This window comes from Sciurus vulgaris (genome assembly GCF_902686455.1).
Source record: "Sciurus vulgaris genome assembly, chromosome: 8".
NCBI lineage: Eukaryota > Metazoa > Chordata > Mammalia > Rodentia > Sciuridae > Sciurus > Sciurus vulgaris.
This window is the reverse complement of record NC_136468.1, coordinates 57,649,134-57,665,903: the sequence shown is the minus strand read 5'-3', so window position 1 is coordinate 57,665,903 and position 16,770 is coordinate 57,649,134. Positions and strand designations below refer to the sequence as shown.

The following is a 16,770-nucleotide window of genomic DNA, read 5'->3' as shown; positions in this document are numbered from 1 at the left end:
GGATCTCAGTTTTAATCTCACTTACACTAGCTGTTTAAATATGGGCTATTGTCTGACTTTTAATATATCTCCCAATGTATAGTGCAACTAATAATTCTCTCAAGATTATGCCAGTCCACAAAATAACATTTTAAAAGTTGCACAAGATAGTGCCCAATAGATGTTATATAAGATAAATTTGAAAGGAAAGAGAGAAGAGACAGAGATCAGGGAGTAAACACTAAAATAGGGGAAATAAACCAGTGATGAGGTCATGAAGGCCAATGGGAAGATGGTGGCCATAGAAGAACAAGGTCAATACACATGTTGAAGGAAGTAGAGGCCTTAGTGATAGATTAGATAAAGGGGTAAAAGAGAGGAAGGAATTAAAGATAAATTCAAGGTAATGAGGAAGATGAAGTTAAGAAGGGTGTTGAAGGTCAGGTTAGTAGCAAAACAAGATTTTTTAAAATTTAGACTCATGGATTTTAGACTTTAGATCCCATTAAAGTGACGGGTTATTAACTTGTAAAAATCACAGTGTAAGTTAGTGGCACAATTGAAGCTAAGGCTATGATATCTTTTTTTTTTTTTCTTGAAATTTTTTTTTTTTTTAGTGTTGATGGACCTTTATTGTATTCATTTATTTATTGAGAATTGACCCAGGGCCTCATACATGCTAGGCAAGTGCTTTACCACTGAGACACAACCCTAGCCCCGGCTATGATATCTTTATTTCCACATAAAACAATTGTTTTTATTTTAATCTGAGATGAAGATATAAGACATCCAAATAGCTTTTAAGGGCATGGATTTACAGGAGAAGGATGGAATTATAATTTGGGGAAACAATGGAATGCAGGTAATAGTTGAAACTGTTAGGTTACATGAGCTCACTGAATGATGAAGTGTAAAGGGGAAAGAAAAAAGTGATCAATAGTTTAACAAGCTAAAGAAATGTCAGAGAACCACGGTGCATTCAGAGTTTTATTCCCACATCTGACCTGTCCCACATTCAGGAATGATAGTGAGGAGGGTGATATTGGCACTAATTCAGTTCTTGTCTTTGAACAAACTTCCCTAAATGATCTAATATAATGCTTATGACACTCTGAATAGATACAGTTATCAATAGGTGCCATTTTAAATAGACAAAGATTTGACAGCTCAGAAAGTTCTGATCAAGATCACATATAAGTAATATTCAGGATTTAAGTACAAATACTTAAGTTCCAAACAGCTATATCGTTTTTGTCTAAGCTGGGATATTTTGAGAATAAAAGAGAGAAGTAAGTAAACTGAAAATCCTGGGTAAAACCAGATCCTATGGTTACTCTGGTTTATTAAACATTAAATCTGCTTCCCATTACCCAGAATGATAAATGTTAGTTCTCTTTATTCTTAATAATTTGCCTAAATTCAGTTCCATCAATGTGAGACTTTTACCATGTATCTTTTTCTCCTTCCTTCAGAATTTCCCTTCCTACTGCCTTCTTGTCTTGAACTTCTCAGTTTCTTCCTTTCACAAATGTGTCCCTCAAATATGATTTGCTGGGTATTCTCACGTCCTTCTCTGCAACCACCACCTTTGTTTCTGTTCCCTTCTCATTCTCATACTTTCAGGCAGTGAACTCTTTTCTCTGTCCTCATTCTCCTTTAGTTTTCACAGCATACTATTGTCAGTTAACTTTTAAAAAACATAAGAACTGATTACTGATTAAAATGAGAATCATCAATGGTTCTCCTCTGGTTTTATAATAATATTAGCAACCTGTTAGCTTCCTCTCCCAGTGTCTGCTATGCTGCAGGAAGAGCAGTTCCTTCATGATAGTGAGGGCAGCCTCTTCCCCTTTCTATTAGGACAGGGACCATCAGCAGAATAGCACTCAGTATGCAATGAGGCCTCAAAAGTGGTTGATTACGGAAATGTTCAACAATTCAAAGGCTTTCTACTTTGTAATTCTATTCACACGGCAATAACAACAGCATCCCAGGCAAATAATAGTTGCATATGTATTTTCTACATTTATTATTTTAATATGCTGCAGATTTATTTAGGGAAAACGAAGAATACTCTCTTAAAAGAGTAACAATGTGATAATATTTGCCATTCCTAAACTGATATATTCAATCTTTTATGACATTTTGAAGTCATAAGAATATCTTCTCACCTCAAGAGATATCTAAGCTTTTCTATGGGTGAAATATAGAAGAGTTATTCTCAAATCAAGTAATGCCACAAAAATATACTTTTGGGCATTTTTTTCCCTTTCTTTTTCTTTTATTGTTCTTTGTAGTTAATTTAGAGATCATATTGTTATGTAAACAAATAGATCTGGAGTTTTTGACTAAAGAAATGTTTCTAAAGTATTTCTCCTTTGTTTATGTTGTCACTGCCTAAATCACACTGAAAGATAGAGAGATGGTCCTTAGAAATGCTCTACCTTGACCTCCTCCACTAAAACCCAAAATTTATGGTGGGAATGGTAAATGCATTCTACCTGCTTAAATAACAGTTTTATATTATTCTGTCCTGCAGAGGAATAAAGGCATATGGTAATTCAAAAACATTAGAAAATCATGATAAAATTTGACCTGTTGTAAGGCAAGGGAACGAAAAAGACCCTTGTATTAATTCTTGAATTAATTAAAGAAATTCACTTAGAAATTTCTTGGTTTTTCTTTCTTTTTTAAACCCCAAATATGGCATGACTCTCAACATAATAGTAATCAGACAAACCTGTGTCAATTCCAATTTGTAGGACTGTGTGTAAAGTCAAACATAAATTTTAGCAACAGAAGTTGTCATTATAACTATCAGTGTTAAGAAATGATAAGGAAAGGGAAATATTACCTACTTGATTTGAACATTATACATCATATACATGTATATTAAAATTCATACTATATCCCCAAATATGAAAATCATTGTTAATTAAAATCTATCAATTAAAAACAAAAATATATTCTAGAAAAGAAGTTAGCATTATAGTCTCACCCCTTTCTACTGAGCTAATAGGCAATAGATGGCTTAGTCATTAAACCACAGACTGTGGGAGTCCTATTACCAGCTTGAATCCTGGATCTGAAGCTAAGGAGTTGAGAGACCTTGACCAAATTGGTCAAACCCTCTCAACTACAGTTTGCCGATCTTTAAAAAACATAAAATAACACTATACCTTCTATATCATTGTGAATTTTAAAAGTATCTATAAAAGCATAGATAGTGCAAACTACATAGCTTACACTCAGTAAATATCAGCTCTTACTATACATAACAAAAATTTCTGAAGATTTGTCCAGTTTGATGTGAAATTAATTTCAAATGTATTTTATAATGTTGCACTTAATCAACTATACCGAAACACAACTGAATGAACAATAAGGAGCTTCTTATCACTTCTCACTTCAAAATCAATGACAAAACAATCAAAGTGGAAAATCACTAACCATTGAGCCAGTAGTGCTCGGAAATGTCAGTTCTGATGTAATGGTGGTCGTGAGTGGGCCCCAGGGACCGTGTGAATGCAGTGTCTTTGCCAAGGAAATCAGATGCTGTTCCAGAATAGAGGTACTCATCTGGGAGAAAGAAAAGCACATGTAGGATTTCTCAGAATATGACCGTAGATATTATCAAAAATACACAAATTTCACAGCGTGACACCAAAGACAATGATTGCTGAACATCAGAATATACTGTTTCACAATTTTACTTTCAGATTTCGAAAAACAAGCTTAGTTGAAGAAACAAGTCAATTAGCTTGAGTCAGTTAACGCTAGCTACTTTAAAAAGGCTAAATTCTTCTAAATTAATAATTGCACATGCATTGGCTTCTCTTTGAACCAACTCTTCCTCTTTCCCTTCTCCCCACAAATATTTCAGAAAAACATTTTAGTCAGGAGTTCCTCTTTGTAACAACACACAGAAAGTATTAAAAAATTAAATGCCATAATGAGGAATGGATTGTGTAATTAGTATTTACTTAACCGAACAACCTCAAGGACCACAACTTTTCTTTGCCTAACCTCTGCTGAAAGGGAGCTTTCAGCACTGAAGTCATTCTTTGTAATTATAACATGCTGCATTCCTTGTAGCTAATCATGTCTCGAATAGTTCTGATAAACAGGAATTCTTGAAAAGAGAAAGATGTTGCCATTACAGCATACCAAACTTTTTTGTCCTATTATTTACATAAAGTGCATGTCCATGTTTTATTGGGGAGAGAAAAAGAGGAAGAAGAGAGAAAGGAGGAAGGCAAAGCAATGGAGAAAAAGAGGATGGACTGGGGAGGAGGAGAAGGGAAAGAATGGCAGGAAGGAGACAGAAGAAAGGAAATAAGGAATTTCCTTATTTCAGGGAAGAGTGGAGGAAGGTGAAGGGGAGGATAAAAAGAACCAAAGAGAGCAAAGAAGGAGGAGTAGGGATTGAAAGGGAGAGATGAGGATGGGCGGGGAGGGGGTACCCAGTCAGGGTTCCCTACTGCTAGTGGCAGCGCTGGGTTGGGGCAGAGGGGGTGGTAGGAAAAAGACTGATCCTGCAGCAGTGTGTCACCCTTTGAGAGCTAAGCCTTTGCCATTTCAAGAGCCTTTTATAGTCAACTGCTGTGGATTATATGTCAAAGGAAAAAGTAGAAATGGATAATCTCTACAGAGCATTTAAATTTTTAAAATGCCTACATATGCAAGTAAAAACATTGGTTTACCATTGAAATTCAACTTTCCTCAGAAATGTAATCTAAATTTATCTAAATAAGCCTTTGGGACATTCTGTTTGGGACAATTCTGCCTAAATAATGACAGTAGCTAAGTTTTAAAGGAAATGAAACAAAAAACAAGTGAGAGAAGTTCAGCTGTGTAAATTTGGTAAAGACAGAGTAGCGCTCTCATCCTCTTAAGGTACTTACTAACATATGTCAGGTAAATGGAAATATTTTCTTGCCAGCAAATTTTTAAAAAAACAGGAGAACAACATAACAATCTCAATAAAGACATTGTGAAAAGTTTGATAAGAGGAAGGCAAACAAACCATTACTTTGAAATACATAAACTTATAGATATTTGACTATTTTATCAGAAAACACGGTAGGTTTCAAACTAAAAATTGGATCTGACTATCTGGTTTTAAAAACTGTCTTCATTGCATCTAAAATCATGCACAATTCAGGAGTCACCAGTCAGTGCCCATTGCCTATTGTATTTTATTAAGGGTGTCAACTCCACTTGGCAGAAGCGAACCACAAATCATCTATTTCACTTTCTGAGAATGAGTAAACATTAGCCACAAAATTTTCAAAACACACAGAAACATGCACACTTTCACTTCAAAGCAAGATCATTGATTTCACTAAGTGAAAATTAAAATGTCACGGTGCTTCACTCTGACGGTTTATTCAAACATTTGATAGACATGTTACTTAAAAAGAGACCAAAGACATGAACCAAACCAAGACAAAAGGCATTTGGGTAATGGTTGAAATTCTGGGATCCTGCTGACATTCTATAGAACAGACTTCAGACCATACAGTACTGCCTGCCTTCTTTGAACAAGATAACCATTTCATATTTAAGATGTATACAAAGTAAGAAAAGACTAAATGTGCAGCAAAAAATTCCCATTTCCATTAATAGACTAGAGCAATTTTGGGAAAATGTTATAACATTATATATCTGTATTTGATGGCTTGATTCATTTGGTTTATTAATTTACACACATGCAGAATTCTTAGATTTAACATCCTTACTGAGCCAAATAGGGACACAACTCAGTATAAGGAAATTCCAGATAGATAAATATAAAATTATAGAAGAAGTAAGCATGTCATTTGCATTAAAAAAAAACTTCAATCAGAAGTTCATTTAAAAAGCAGCTGTGTAGACATTAGGATTGCTGAAACTTCACTTTATTGATAAGGATATTCAGTATAAAAAGATTTGGCACTAAAATACTGGAACCAAATAGCTGGTGGAAGATTAATCCAAATTTATCTTAAACTCAATAAGAAAATGTGGTTTAGTCTACACATACCTTTTCAGAAAATCATTTAAAAGCAATGCCTACATGTCATTGATCTTACCTGTCATTACTGAAGCAAAAGGCTGCTGAGGATCAAAAGGACATTTAAGTCTGCCAGACTCCAAATTATGTGTGTCCAGTTTGAATATGACTTCCTGTTATGAGAAATGTTAAAGCAAAGTGAGATTTTTAATGATATCAAGTCTTTAAGAACATAGAAGATAAGAATTAAATTCCAAGTCATTAATTCAACGAAAACTAATAGAGCATATATAGCATGTACTTCATGCTGAGCCTTAACTCTTTAGCCAATATTACATCTGGCAAGACTCAATACTCATGTTTGGTTTCCTTGTTCCCAAGGTAGTAATGAACCACTATCAATATCAAAATCACCAAGCACATATATTTTTTAATTAGTTTATTGTTGTTAATAAAATAAGAAATAAATTTATTATATTTAAGCTTTTGGGTTAATGATTATGATTTATGTTTTTAAGCATCTGCAACTGTATCAGATTACTTAAGCTGTGTGTGTGTGTGTGTGTGTGTGTGTGTGTGTGTGTGAGAGAGAGAGAGAGAGAGGAGAGAGAGAGAGAGAGAGAGAGAGAGAGAGAGAGAGAGAGAGAGAGAGAGAGAGAGAGAGAGAGAGAAAACATAAAAGTGTTCTAAGGCAGGCAGTTAATTTTCAGGGCTGTTGATACATGTGAGCAAAAAAAAAAAGGTCCTGTTGTAGTATTTAGTATTTTCACTATTATAAAAACACTATACACATTAAAGCCACATAGTTATTTTGGCTGAAACATCTATTTTTGTAATAGTGGCCACAGACAGAATGACATTGGCAGACTTTTAATATTCAGAAAAAAATAACATCGTAAGTTAATCTTTCCAAGAAAAATATGAATGTATAATGAATGTAGTCCCATGAGTCTGAGTGTTTCATAACAATGACAACACTACATCCAGCAAAAAGGCAGATGACTCACCCTCTGCGCTTGCTGGAGAAGTCCAGCATTTCAGCCATTCTGTCTAGATGGAGTGTCTGCAAAATGATACCATAGCTCACAAGTAATAAGAGAGAACTATTCAATGCTACAAGCACTGAAGCAAAAGGGATGAGGACTTTGTATTATTTATTTTATTATATTGTCATTTGAGATACTTTCCCCTCTTTTGAACAAGACCAATAGTAACTAAAAAATAGTAATAGCAATTTAAGTGACCAGATTAACAATCAATATTTTGTAGTCTTAAATAAACCTACTTTAATGCTAGCCAGAGTGGCACTTAACAGTTAAAAGGTACAAACCAAGTCCCAGGAACTTTATGCAGATTTTCTCACTGAATCCTCACCACAAGCCTAACAGTGTAACTACTCCAACAATCCCAGTTCTGCAAGTTACTGTAAAATGGAAGATAGAAGGGGCAAAGCAGGGGCTTGAACTCAGGGCTGTCTCCAAAGTTAACAATTAATGTAGTCTCAGAATTTCAGACTCATGAATTCAAGAATGTGTTGATGTTAATTTATTGACTCACTGTGACTATGTAACATGATCAAATCCAAGTGTGTTTACTCTGAACACATGAGTTAATGAAAAGTAATAGTGGAGCCTAGTTACCAAAAAAAAAAAAAAAAAAAAAAAAAAAAAAAAAATGAAAATGCATTTAAGGCATGCTTCTAAACTTAGCTGGGGACAGAGATGAGTGGTGGAGGGGGGCTGTGATAGTGACTCTTAAATAAGTTTACTTTTCATTAAGGGCACATTACATTAGTTCCACAGGTTAAGAAGACCTGTTGAGTCTAAAGCCTATAATGAGATGCTGTAAAGGGAAAAGTAAACTAAATCCTTGTTTTCCAAATTATAACACAAAACTAGAAAATATCTGTAAGACTGTCACAGTGGATCCAATATATTATGTAAATCCTTAGAATTGCATAGACTTTTATTTTTAAATACAAGATTACATTAAATTCTCAAAAAAAGCCTATATAGTTGATCATTGTGGGAACTGAGGATGAGACCTCAATTTTAATCTCCTGGAGAGAGGAGCTAGCAGGAAAGCAGGTTTCCTTGAGCCAGTCAAGGGCATCTACAAGAAAATGAAGTAAAAGAATGGATGATCCAATGCTCTTCCTGACTGCATTACATGGCACTCTTAAGTTTTAAAAGATTTCAATTTTATGAGATTTGCCTCCTGAAATTCTTTAATTCTAATTACCTAATCCAAAAATCACCTGTCTGAGCTTCTCATACAGAAATATTGTTAAGAGAAGGAAAAAGATAAGTAGACAAGAATGATAGTAAGAAAATATTCAATCATCACAACTAGGCAAGTCACTGTCAATATCATCCCCATTTAAAGGTGAAATGTGCAGCAATAGAGTAGAAAGAACTTGCTTCTAATTCAATTGTTAAACATCTATCACAACTCGCAATATTGCAGAGTATTAATATTATTTCCTATAAAGTAAAGATATATATTATATATTTTAAACTTATGCTTTTTACCTTTCTGTGTTCCCATTGCCTATTTGAATGAATATTAAGTGACTGGAATGGAGCAAGTGCTATTCCAAATCATATACAATCATGTTCTCATTTTTAACTCTAATTACTATGTGAAGCAGTTACTATCATCATTGTTATCATTTCACTGAATAAACAAAAAATTAGAAAGTTTATGCAGTATCTATTGGGTCTTGGTGTTGGTAAATGACTGAAGTCATATGTCCAACTCTGACAGTCTGTGCCCAAGTTACTATTAGAAGTTGTTGACAGCAGCTTTGACTTCTCTGCTGAATTCTGAATCCAACTGCCCTCTTGGCATGGCCTACTGAACAGGTTTCAAATGCAAAATGTGCAATTACTAACTTACCATTCTACCCACAAACTTGGTAATACTCTGACCTCAATAAATAGCACCACGCTCCAACTGGCTGCTAATTCTCTAGGATTCATCATAGCTATTTCCTCTTCTCATTGCCCCAGCCACATTAAATAGCAGTCCCCAGAGAGTTCCTTCCTCCAGTCCTACTGAATATCACTGTTCTTTCTCCCCAGCCATCTTAGGAGCAAATCTTATCTATTTAAAAAATGGAAAGGGCTTCTAAAACTCTTTCTAGAAGTACAACGATTTCTTGAAATTAATGGTTCATTAAAAAAAGTTAACAATCTTGAAGAAAGCCTGCCCAATTACCTGTACTTTTGACCTGCTGAAAACTCACAAGGCTCAATATCCCTGTTCACTCATAATTTTCTTATTCATAGAACTTGTAAATTTGCCTCAGGGCTTCTTGACAGTCCCAAGCTAAGTAATTAGCTCCATCCAAATTCCCTTTCAGCACGTGTGACTTTTAAGGAGTTATGAAACACTATTTGCTTCCCTCAGCAGGTTGTGAGTTTGGCCTTTAACCTCAGGTCTCAAAACACACCCAAGCTGTGGGGCTATCTCATATAATTACACCCTATGCTATGAGCTACTGTTATATATTACCCTTCATCAAAGCTAGGCAGGAGAACATTACACCAGCAACAAAGAATGATGGATTCAGTTGCCAAGTCTCCTAGTGGTTCAGAGGTTTAACCATCACGGTTGCTTTATTTTCAAACAGTGGAATCTGGGCTGGTTAGACAAGCTGGTTAGAGAGGAAAATCTATCCTGCCACAGTCGTGGGTTTGATCTCTGCATGAATCAGTTAAATCAATGTAAGGAAACCTGGTCCAGAAACCCAGACTTTACTTTCAAACATACAGCCAATCATCCTGCAAATATATGTGGTTATTCACAAGAAGCATATGCATAAACATGAGGATAACAGTCCATACAAAGAAATAATTTAGAGTTCATATTTTTAAAACTCAGTTGGGCATGCTTGCTTTAGATGCAGGCTGCCTTGTTTCCACTCATTGCTAAATCATTTATTGTTTCGGTGACTTAAAAATAATTTTTTTTTCCACTGAGACAACTTTTGGTAACCTGTATGTTAGAACTTATAAAGGCACTAACTTCATTAAGAGTTTGTGAAATTCCAAAGAAATAATCCATGTAATGTGCTTGACTGTAACTCACAGCACTCACAAGTAGTCATTAAATTTCTGAAATTTGCATTTTCTTATTTGCAAAAATGCTCATTGTTAACTGGAATAAATTCATCTTAATTAGCATATCCTTTATTTATTCTGTGTTATTAGGTACTACAGAAACAATGAGTTCAGTTTGATAATAACTATTTATATAAATTTTAAAAGATCATCAAAATTCTCTTTTCTCAGTACTAATTATCATAAGCATTTATGACAGGTCAACTTTATTGTGGGAAAAATGAAATTATATATAATTCCATTTCAAGATCTTATGGAAAATGGATTTTTACCAACAGCAACATACTATATATATCTAGTTATAAAGGAAACTCAAGGGAAAATAAAAATATTTAGAGATACCATAGAAAACAAAAAGAGTTTTAACATTTTGCATTATTAATTTTTGTTAAAAATAACTTTTAATAGAAAGAAATTTATTAGGTAGGTAAAATGTATAATCAAAATGATAGCCCATAAAATGGTTAGGAACATGAGACCTTATACAGTTAATAAACTGTGTTTTTAAGCTTTATATTCAAATATATCTCTTTTATGTTATAGGTATTAAGAGAATATTGTAATTAATTATGCTTTGTATACTATTCATTCCATTACCTCCTTGTAGGCTCCAAGATCAATATATCCACACACTGGATGAAATGCTCCAGTTCCACACACATAAATGTGTGTCTTGTTGTAGGGTTGAAGTACTCGGATGAAATTTGCACATTCTGTCTATTGGATGTAAAAATTAAAGTGTTAGCACAGGGTTCAAGTGTTTGAGAGATTATCCTTCATATCACCTATTTTCCAAGTAGATAAATCATCAAAAATTAAAAAAAATGTTTATTATGAGGTTTAAATACCCAACTTGTGAAAAAAGGTAGAGCAAACATGGAAAGTATGGCTTAATGGAGTGACTCTTAAACATTTTAAAATAATAAAATTTTTGAAGTAATCAGAATGTTAGAATGCAAATATATATAATGATGTTCAGTGAGGCCCAGAGAAGGGATATACACAGAATATGAATGCAACAGATACACAAAGAACAGCATCCATCAGGCTCTGGTGTTAATACTATCCCTTATAGCTCTGTCTGCAACACCACCTGTCCCAGCTAACTGAACACAACTCCAGATGCAGATATGGATTCCATTCTTATTGAACAAAATGTTCTACATTTATTTCCATTTATTTTCAAATGCTACAAAACCTTTAAAACTCAGATTGTTTCCTATTGATTTCAATAGTCACTTCTGTTTTTCTCATGGAAATGCTGTACACCAAGTCAAATTATCTAAGACCGTTATCTCTCTTCTTGTTTTGCATATGTTTATTCCTAAAATATTTATTTATATCCTCTTCATGTTTAGAATTTAATGTTCTTTGGTGTGGGTCTGTTGTAATTTTGTATATTTGGGATCCTGTAAGCCTCCTGGATTTGATTTCTCATTTCATTCTTTAAGTTTGGGAAATTTTCTGATATTATTTCATTGAAAAGATTGTGCATCTCTTTAGTTTCTGTCTCTGAGCCTTTAGAATTTCTATCCCCCATTTAGTAATAAATAGTAGTTTTATATTTTTTGGAGTATTCATTCTTTTTATTATATATTAATTTTCAATATACCTGAACACCGGTGATTCCTTATCTTTACATAATGCTCACTCTTGTAAGGGCTATTGGGAGGACTATTTTAGATGAAAGAAAAAGGAAAACAGACAATGACATACTGTTAGAATGGTTCTTAAAATTAAATAAAATTTTAAAAAAGGTAGAGACAAGGACTTAACTGATAGGTTTGTTGTAATTGCTAACTCAGATTAAATGAAACAGATAACATTTAATAATTATGCATTCCTTACTCTGATTTCAACCTAATACAAAACCTAATACAAAATATTAATATCCTAGTGGCTGCTCTGGTTTTAGAGTGAATAGCTATGTCTGCAAATCTGTGCAACTGTTCCTAATTTCTAGTCCTTTCTTCACCCAACTAGCCTGCAAATTTATGTCTCAAGAATTTGTAGATCTTAATTAATAAAATCTGCATGCTGTATCACAAAAGAATGTCTCATTAAACTCATTGAGTAGTTTTGCTCTCTGTCTCCTTATGAAAACAATGTAGTTGCTTGAAACTATGAATACCAGTATTGGTTCCTCTGGTAGCCACACAGGTAAAGGATTGTTTCTCAAAACAGATAGTCTGAGCACTTTTTAACTGGGGCAGCAGTTGCTCATGTTGTACACTGCACTGAAAAAATCATCATATGGTTGCTTAGATCATGTGCTTCAAAGAAGATCATTATCTAAAAATGTACAAATCACACTGTACATGTATTTTTAGCTTGGACATTTTCATATGTTTAGTATATATTTCATGTTTATCATATATACACTCTTAAGAAAGAAAATTTTATATTTAATAAATATAAATATATTAAATATTTATATTTAATAAAATTTTCTGGTGAATCATCTTACTTAACAAAATCATATTTTAATCAGATTTCCACCTTTCCATCATACTGTCTGATAATGGTGAGATTGTCTTTTATTTGCACAAAGACACCAAAGGAAACCAGCTTCACAATATTTTTAACATCACACGAAGAAATTTCAAATGAAAACCTAATTCAGAAAGAAAAGGTGCTTTACTAATAGTTATGAACATTGAAGTCACAGTAATATGTGAAATTTCAAGGTTGAAAGTATAAAACCATATGTGATCACCAGATAATTTTTAATGATGACCTCCTGGCTAGGGTGGGAAATTATTCAGCTTTTATTTTGTTCAGGCATGCTCATTGACAGGACTTTTATTTCTTGGTCTTCCCTTCCTGAATAGATGCATACAAGGGCAAGATCTACACAAGGAATCACAAGTCCACAAAAAGAGAAAGAATAAAAATGTTTGGCTGAAGGAAGATGCAATTGATGCACTCAGAGCTATTTCACTATTTTTTCAGAAACTTAGCTTTACCAAATAGTCATTAGATAATTTTGGAAACTTCTGAAAGAAATACTTGTATAAAGAAATAAAACAACTCCCTTTCTGGATTATAAATAATGAAATCAGAAAGACTAGGGACTATGAGAGACCTTACTGTTAAAAAGGAAAACAAGACCCATCATGAAATTGTATATACATAGGAGATATTTTAGTGATTATAAAACAAAAAGAACAAATCACACCTAAAACATTTCACAACTTTTAATGTTTCTAGGAGTATTTACAAGAATGCAACCAGCCCTGGAAAGCAATCTAGATTGCCAGTTCCCACACATGGTGAGAGATCACTCTAGGATTAGTTTCTGGAATCCCTCCCCTCTCTGATTGAGCTGAAAGGAAATAGAATACAGGGTGGGTGAGTCTTGAATTATATGGCGCATTTTATAAAAAATGAAACTTTGTTCAAAGTTGTTTTTGCTTTGTTTTGTGTTCAGGGAAGTTGACAGAGGGCAGTTCCTAAGTGGTCAGGAGGCAGTGGAAGGCATTGGTTGCCTGAAGAAAAGAAACCTATGATTAGGGATCATGAAAGATAAGGAAGGTCTCTTAGTTTGAACTGCCTGGAGCAGGACATTTTAGCCAAGCAACTTTGCCGCATTTACTTTACAGTGACTTCCCTTCTAATTCATGACTTCAATTTTATTCAGTCTCAAAGATTACATACTGTTTTTTTAAAAATATGCACAAAGTTCCAAAGTTTTGCTTAAACAGACAAATCAATAATTAACTTGATTTAATTCACTTAGCAACTTGCATGACTATTAATGGTAAGGTAATTCTCTGAGGCATGAAGAAAGATAACTTTGAGAAGCAGCTTTTATAACTTTCCCTGAAAGCTAACTAACTTGTTAGCTATTGCCCACAATAGTTGTATGTACCAAACAATTTACAAAGTAATATATTCAACTCTGGAAAAGTATTGAACTTCTATCTTTTTTATTCTTCCTATAGATTCTCCTTTCTACTCACACCACCCCATTCATTAAAAAGGAGAGAGGAAACCCAAACCAAGCATCAACATTTAAATTCTCTCAAGTAATATTAGACATTTCAATATACTATCTCTTTAGTGAATTTATATATGTAAAATAAAATGAACATAAAGCTGAATCAACATTTGCGGAAAAAACAAATATATCATAGCCTATGCACAAACATTTAGAATTTTTGTTTCTCCTCAGGTATCTAAAAAGATATTAACAAACAAGAAGTATCTGCAATTATCAAGACTTACATGGAGTCCAGTTAAATCCAATATAGCTTTATATGGTTAAAAGTGGGAAGACTCTCTCTTTATATATGTGTATATATTTTATATATTATACACACATATATATGTGTGTATATATATATACAAATATATATGTATATATAAATTTTTTTTGGTGATGCTAGAACATAATGCATACTAGGCAAATACTTTATCATTAGGTTACATGACCAAAATCTCCTAAGGTATATTTTTATTTTTAATGTATTTGTAGAATACTGTAATCATTTAACCTTGTTAGATCATTAATAGAATGCCATTCTTATACAGTAGCCTGTATGTGGAGATATCTCCTATACAGTCTCCTATATGTGGAGATATCTGGTTAGTTCTCAGAATGATTAAATATGTTAATAAATTGTCATTATTTTAAAGTAACTATATAAAAATTCAAATGTCACATTCTCTCTTAAAAAGAGAAGATGTAACAGTGAACATTTTCACAGAACAATAATTAGTCATTTTAAAAAAGCAAAGGAAAACATTTAAAAGAAAAAGTATTTAAATATTTAAAGTCTAGACCTCATAAAAGAAAACTGAAACAATATTTTCCCATGAATGGAAAACAGAGTAGTTATATGCTTTATCTCACACACACACATACACCCCCCCCCACACTAGCATATACATGTGTACATATATATGTTTTAAAAATCTAAATAATCAGTAAGGAAAGGCAAACATTAGGCACGACATTTAAAATACTTTTTTAAGCATATAAAATAATTAGTATTTGTAGTAATAAAAGAATTTCAATCTAAAACTAAAAATATTCTTCCTTATGTTGGCAAAGATTAAAAATACTTCATTCATTGTTATGCATTTGTAATAAATATTCACTTTGTGCTGTGTTCAATATTAGCAAGAGTATGAGGAAACATACCCTCTTAAAATCATATGCTGCTGGTTAGAACACATGAGACATAAACTTTCTGGAGGGCAATTGAGCAATATATGTGTAAAAATTTTACGTCATTAGTAAAAGTCTGCTCAATTTTCAAAGATCTTTGCAATGTTTATATATAAGGTTTTTCATATGCAGCATCATTTGCAATAATAAAAACTGGATATGTACCAGACTTCTAACAATAGGGGATTGATGAAATAGTGTATAAAGGAATGCAGTGGAGCTATTAAAAGTGGTGTTATAAAAAGGAATTTAATGACATGGGAAAATGCTCATGGCAGTCTGCAAAGTGGAAAAAAACTTTTTAAAGGACTATGTATACAATGATTTCATTCTGAAAAATAGTAAATAGATAAGAAAGAAGAATAAATACCAACATATCACCAGCTATCTCTGGGTAGTGTTTATGGGGGAGAAAGTATTTACAAGCAACTTTTTTTTCCCTTTGTATATAATTTGTAAACTTTCTAGAATAAATACTGCCTTTTAGTTTTAGATTTTCTTAAAAACTAAAATGGAAAAATGAAATATAACCACGAAACACTGCAGCTGGAAGATCACTCATCTCTGTAACATCTCTACCAGCAAGCCTGTGTTCCTTAGCAGCTGAGCTGACAAGCAGAGCCAAGCTCTCCTAGCTATCTTTTCTTTTGCCTGGACTGAGATGTTTAACCCAAGCTGTCTAGTCAGGACTGAAGACATTTCTTTATTGATTTCTTTTGAATAACCTTCTAAATAGAAGCGAAATACTACCAAATATTTTTCTGTCACTCCATCTCCCTGAATTCAACTGGGGGACCATGTTAAAGAAAGCGGAATAGTTCCCTTTTGTTTTCTCATCTTCCATTGCCTTCCCATCCCAATTAGCTAACTTTCATTATGGTAAATAATTCACTATTTAGCAGTTATATAGTACCTTTGTGTTAAGGGACAGTCTTTCCAACACTTGTTAATCCTAAACACACTCTTGGGAAGTAGGTAAAAATTACTAGAGAGAAGGAAGGAGAGAGGGTATGCCAAAGGTAATAAAAGATGTCCAGAAAACCACAGCCTTGTCTCAGGTTTCTGTTGGTCAACATCTGCTCAGGGCTGTTCAAAATGAGGATCTGCATCATGGTGATATAACAGGGAGAAATGATTTCAGAGAGAGAGGTTTCAGATCCTATATATAGATGTATAGTGCTAAATAGGAGCGTAGCCTGTGTGGCCAGACTTCTGGATGCAATTCCTGGCTCCACATTTACCAGCTGTGTGATATTGGGCAAGTTATTTCATTTCTCTGGCTTTAGTCTTCTCATCTGGAAAAAATGGAATAATAATAAATCCTAGCATATAGTGTTGTTTTAGTGATTAAATGAGATTAGAAGGATAAGGTACTGAAAGCAGTACCTTGAATATGGTTAAGTTCTGTAACAGTGTGAGCCATTATCAGTAATTCTAAAATAGAACAGTATTTTTAAGTGACAGATTAAAAATGAAGAGATAAAGACTTGTGTCTTCAT

General features: G+C 33.4%; 1 protein-coding gene across 1 annotated transcript in view; it reads right to left on the bottom strand.

Moving 5' to 3' along the window:
• SEMA3D (semaphorin 3D) overlaps positions 1–16,770 on the bottom strand; it is a 194,159-nt gene that overhangs the window by 62,932 nt on the left and 114,457 nt on the right. The window contains exons 6-8 of the mRNA XM_079151830.1: positions 10,696–10,815; positions 6,054–6,147; positions 3,430–3,558 (exon numbers count right to left, since the gene is read on the bottom strand). Of these exons, the coding sequence (XP_079007956.1) occupies positions 3,430–3,558; positions 6,054–6,147; positions 10,696–10,815 (343 nt within the window). The remainder of the gene's footprint in view (positions 1–3,429; positions 3,559–6,053; positions 6,148–10,695; positions 10,816–16,770) is intronic.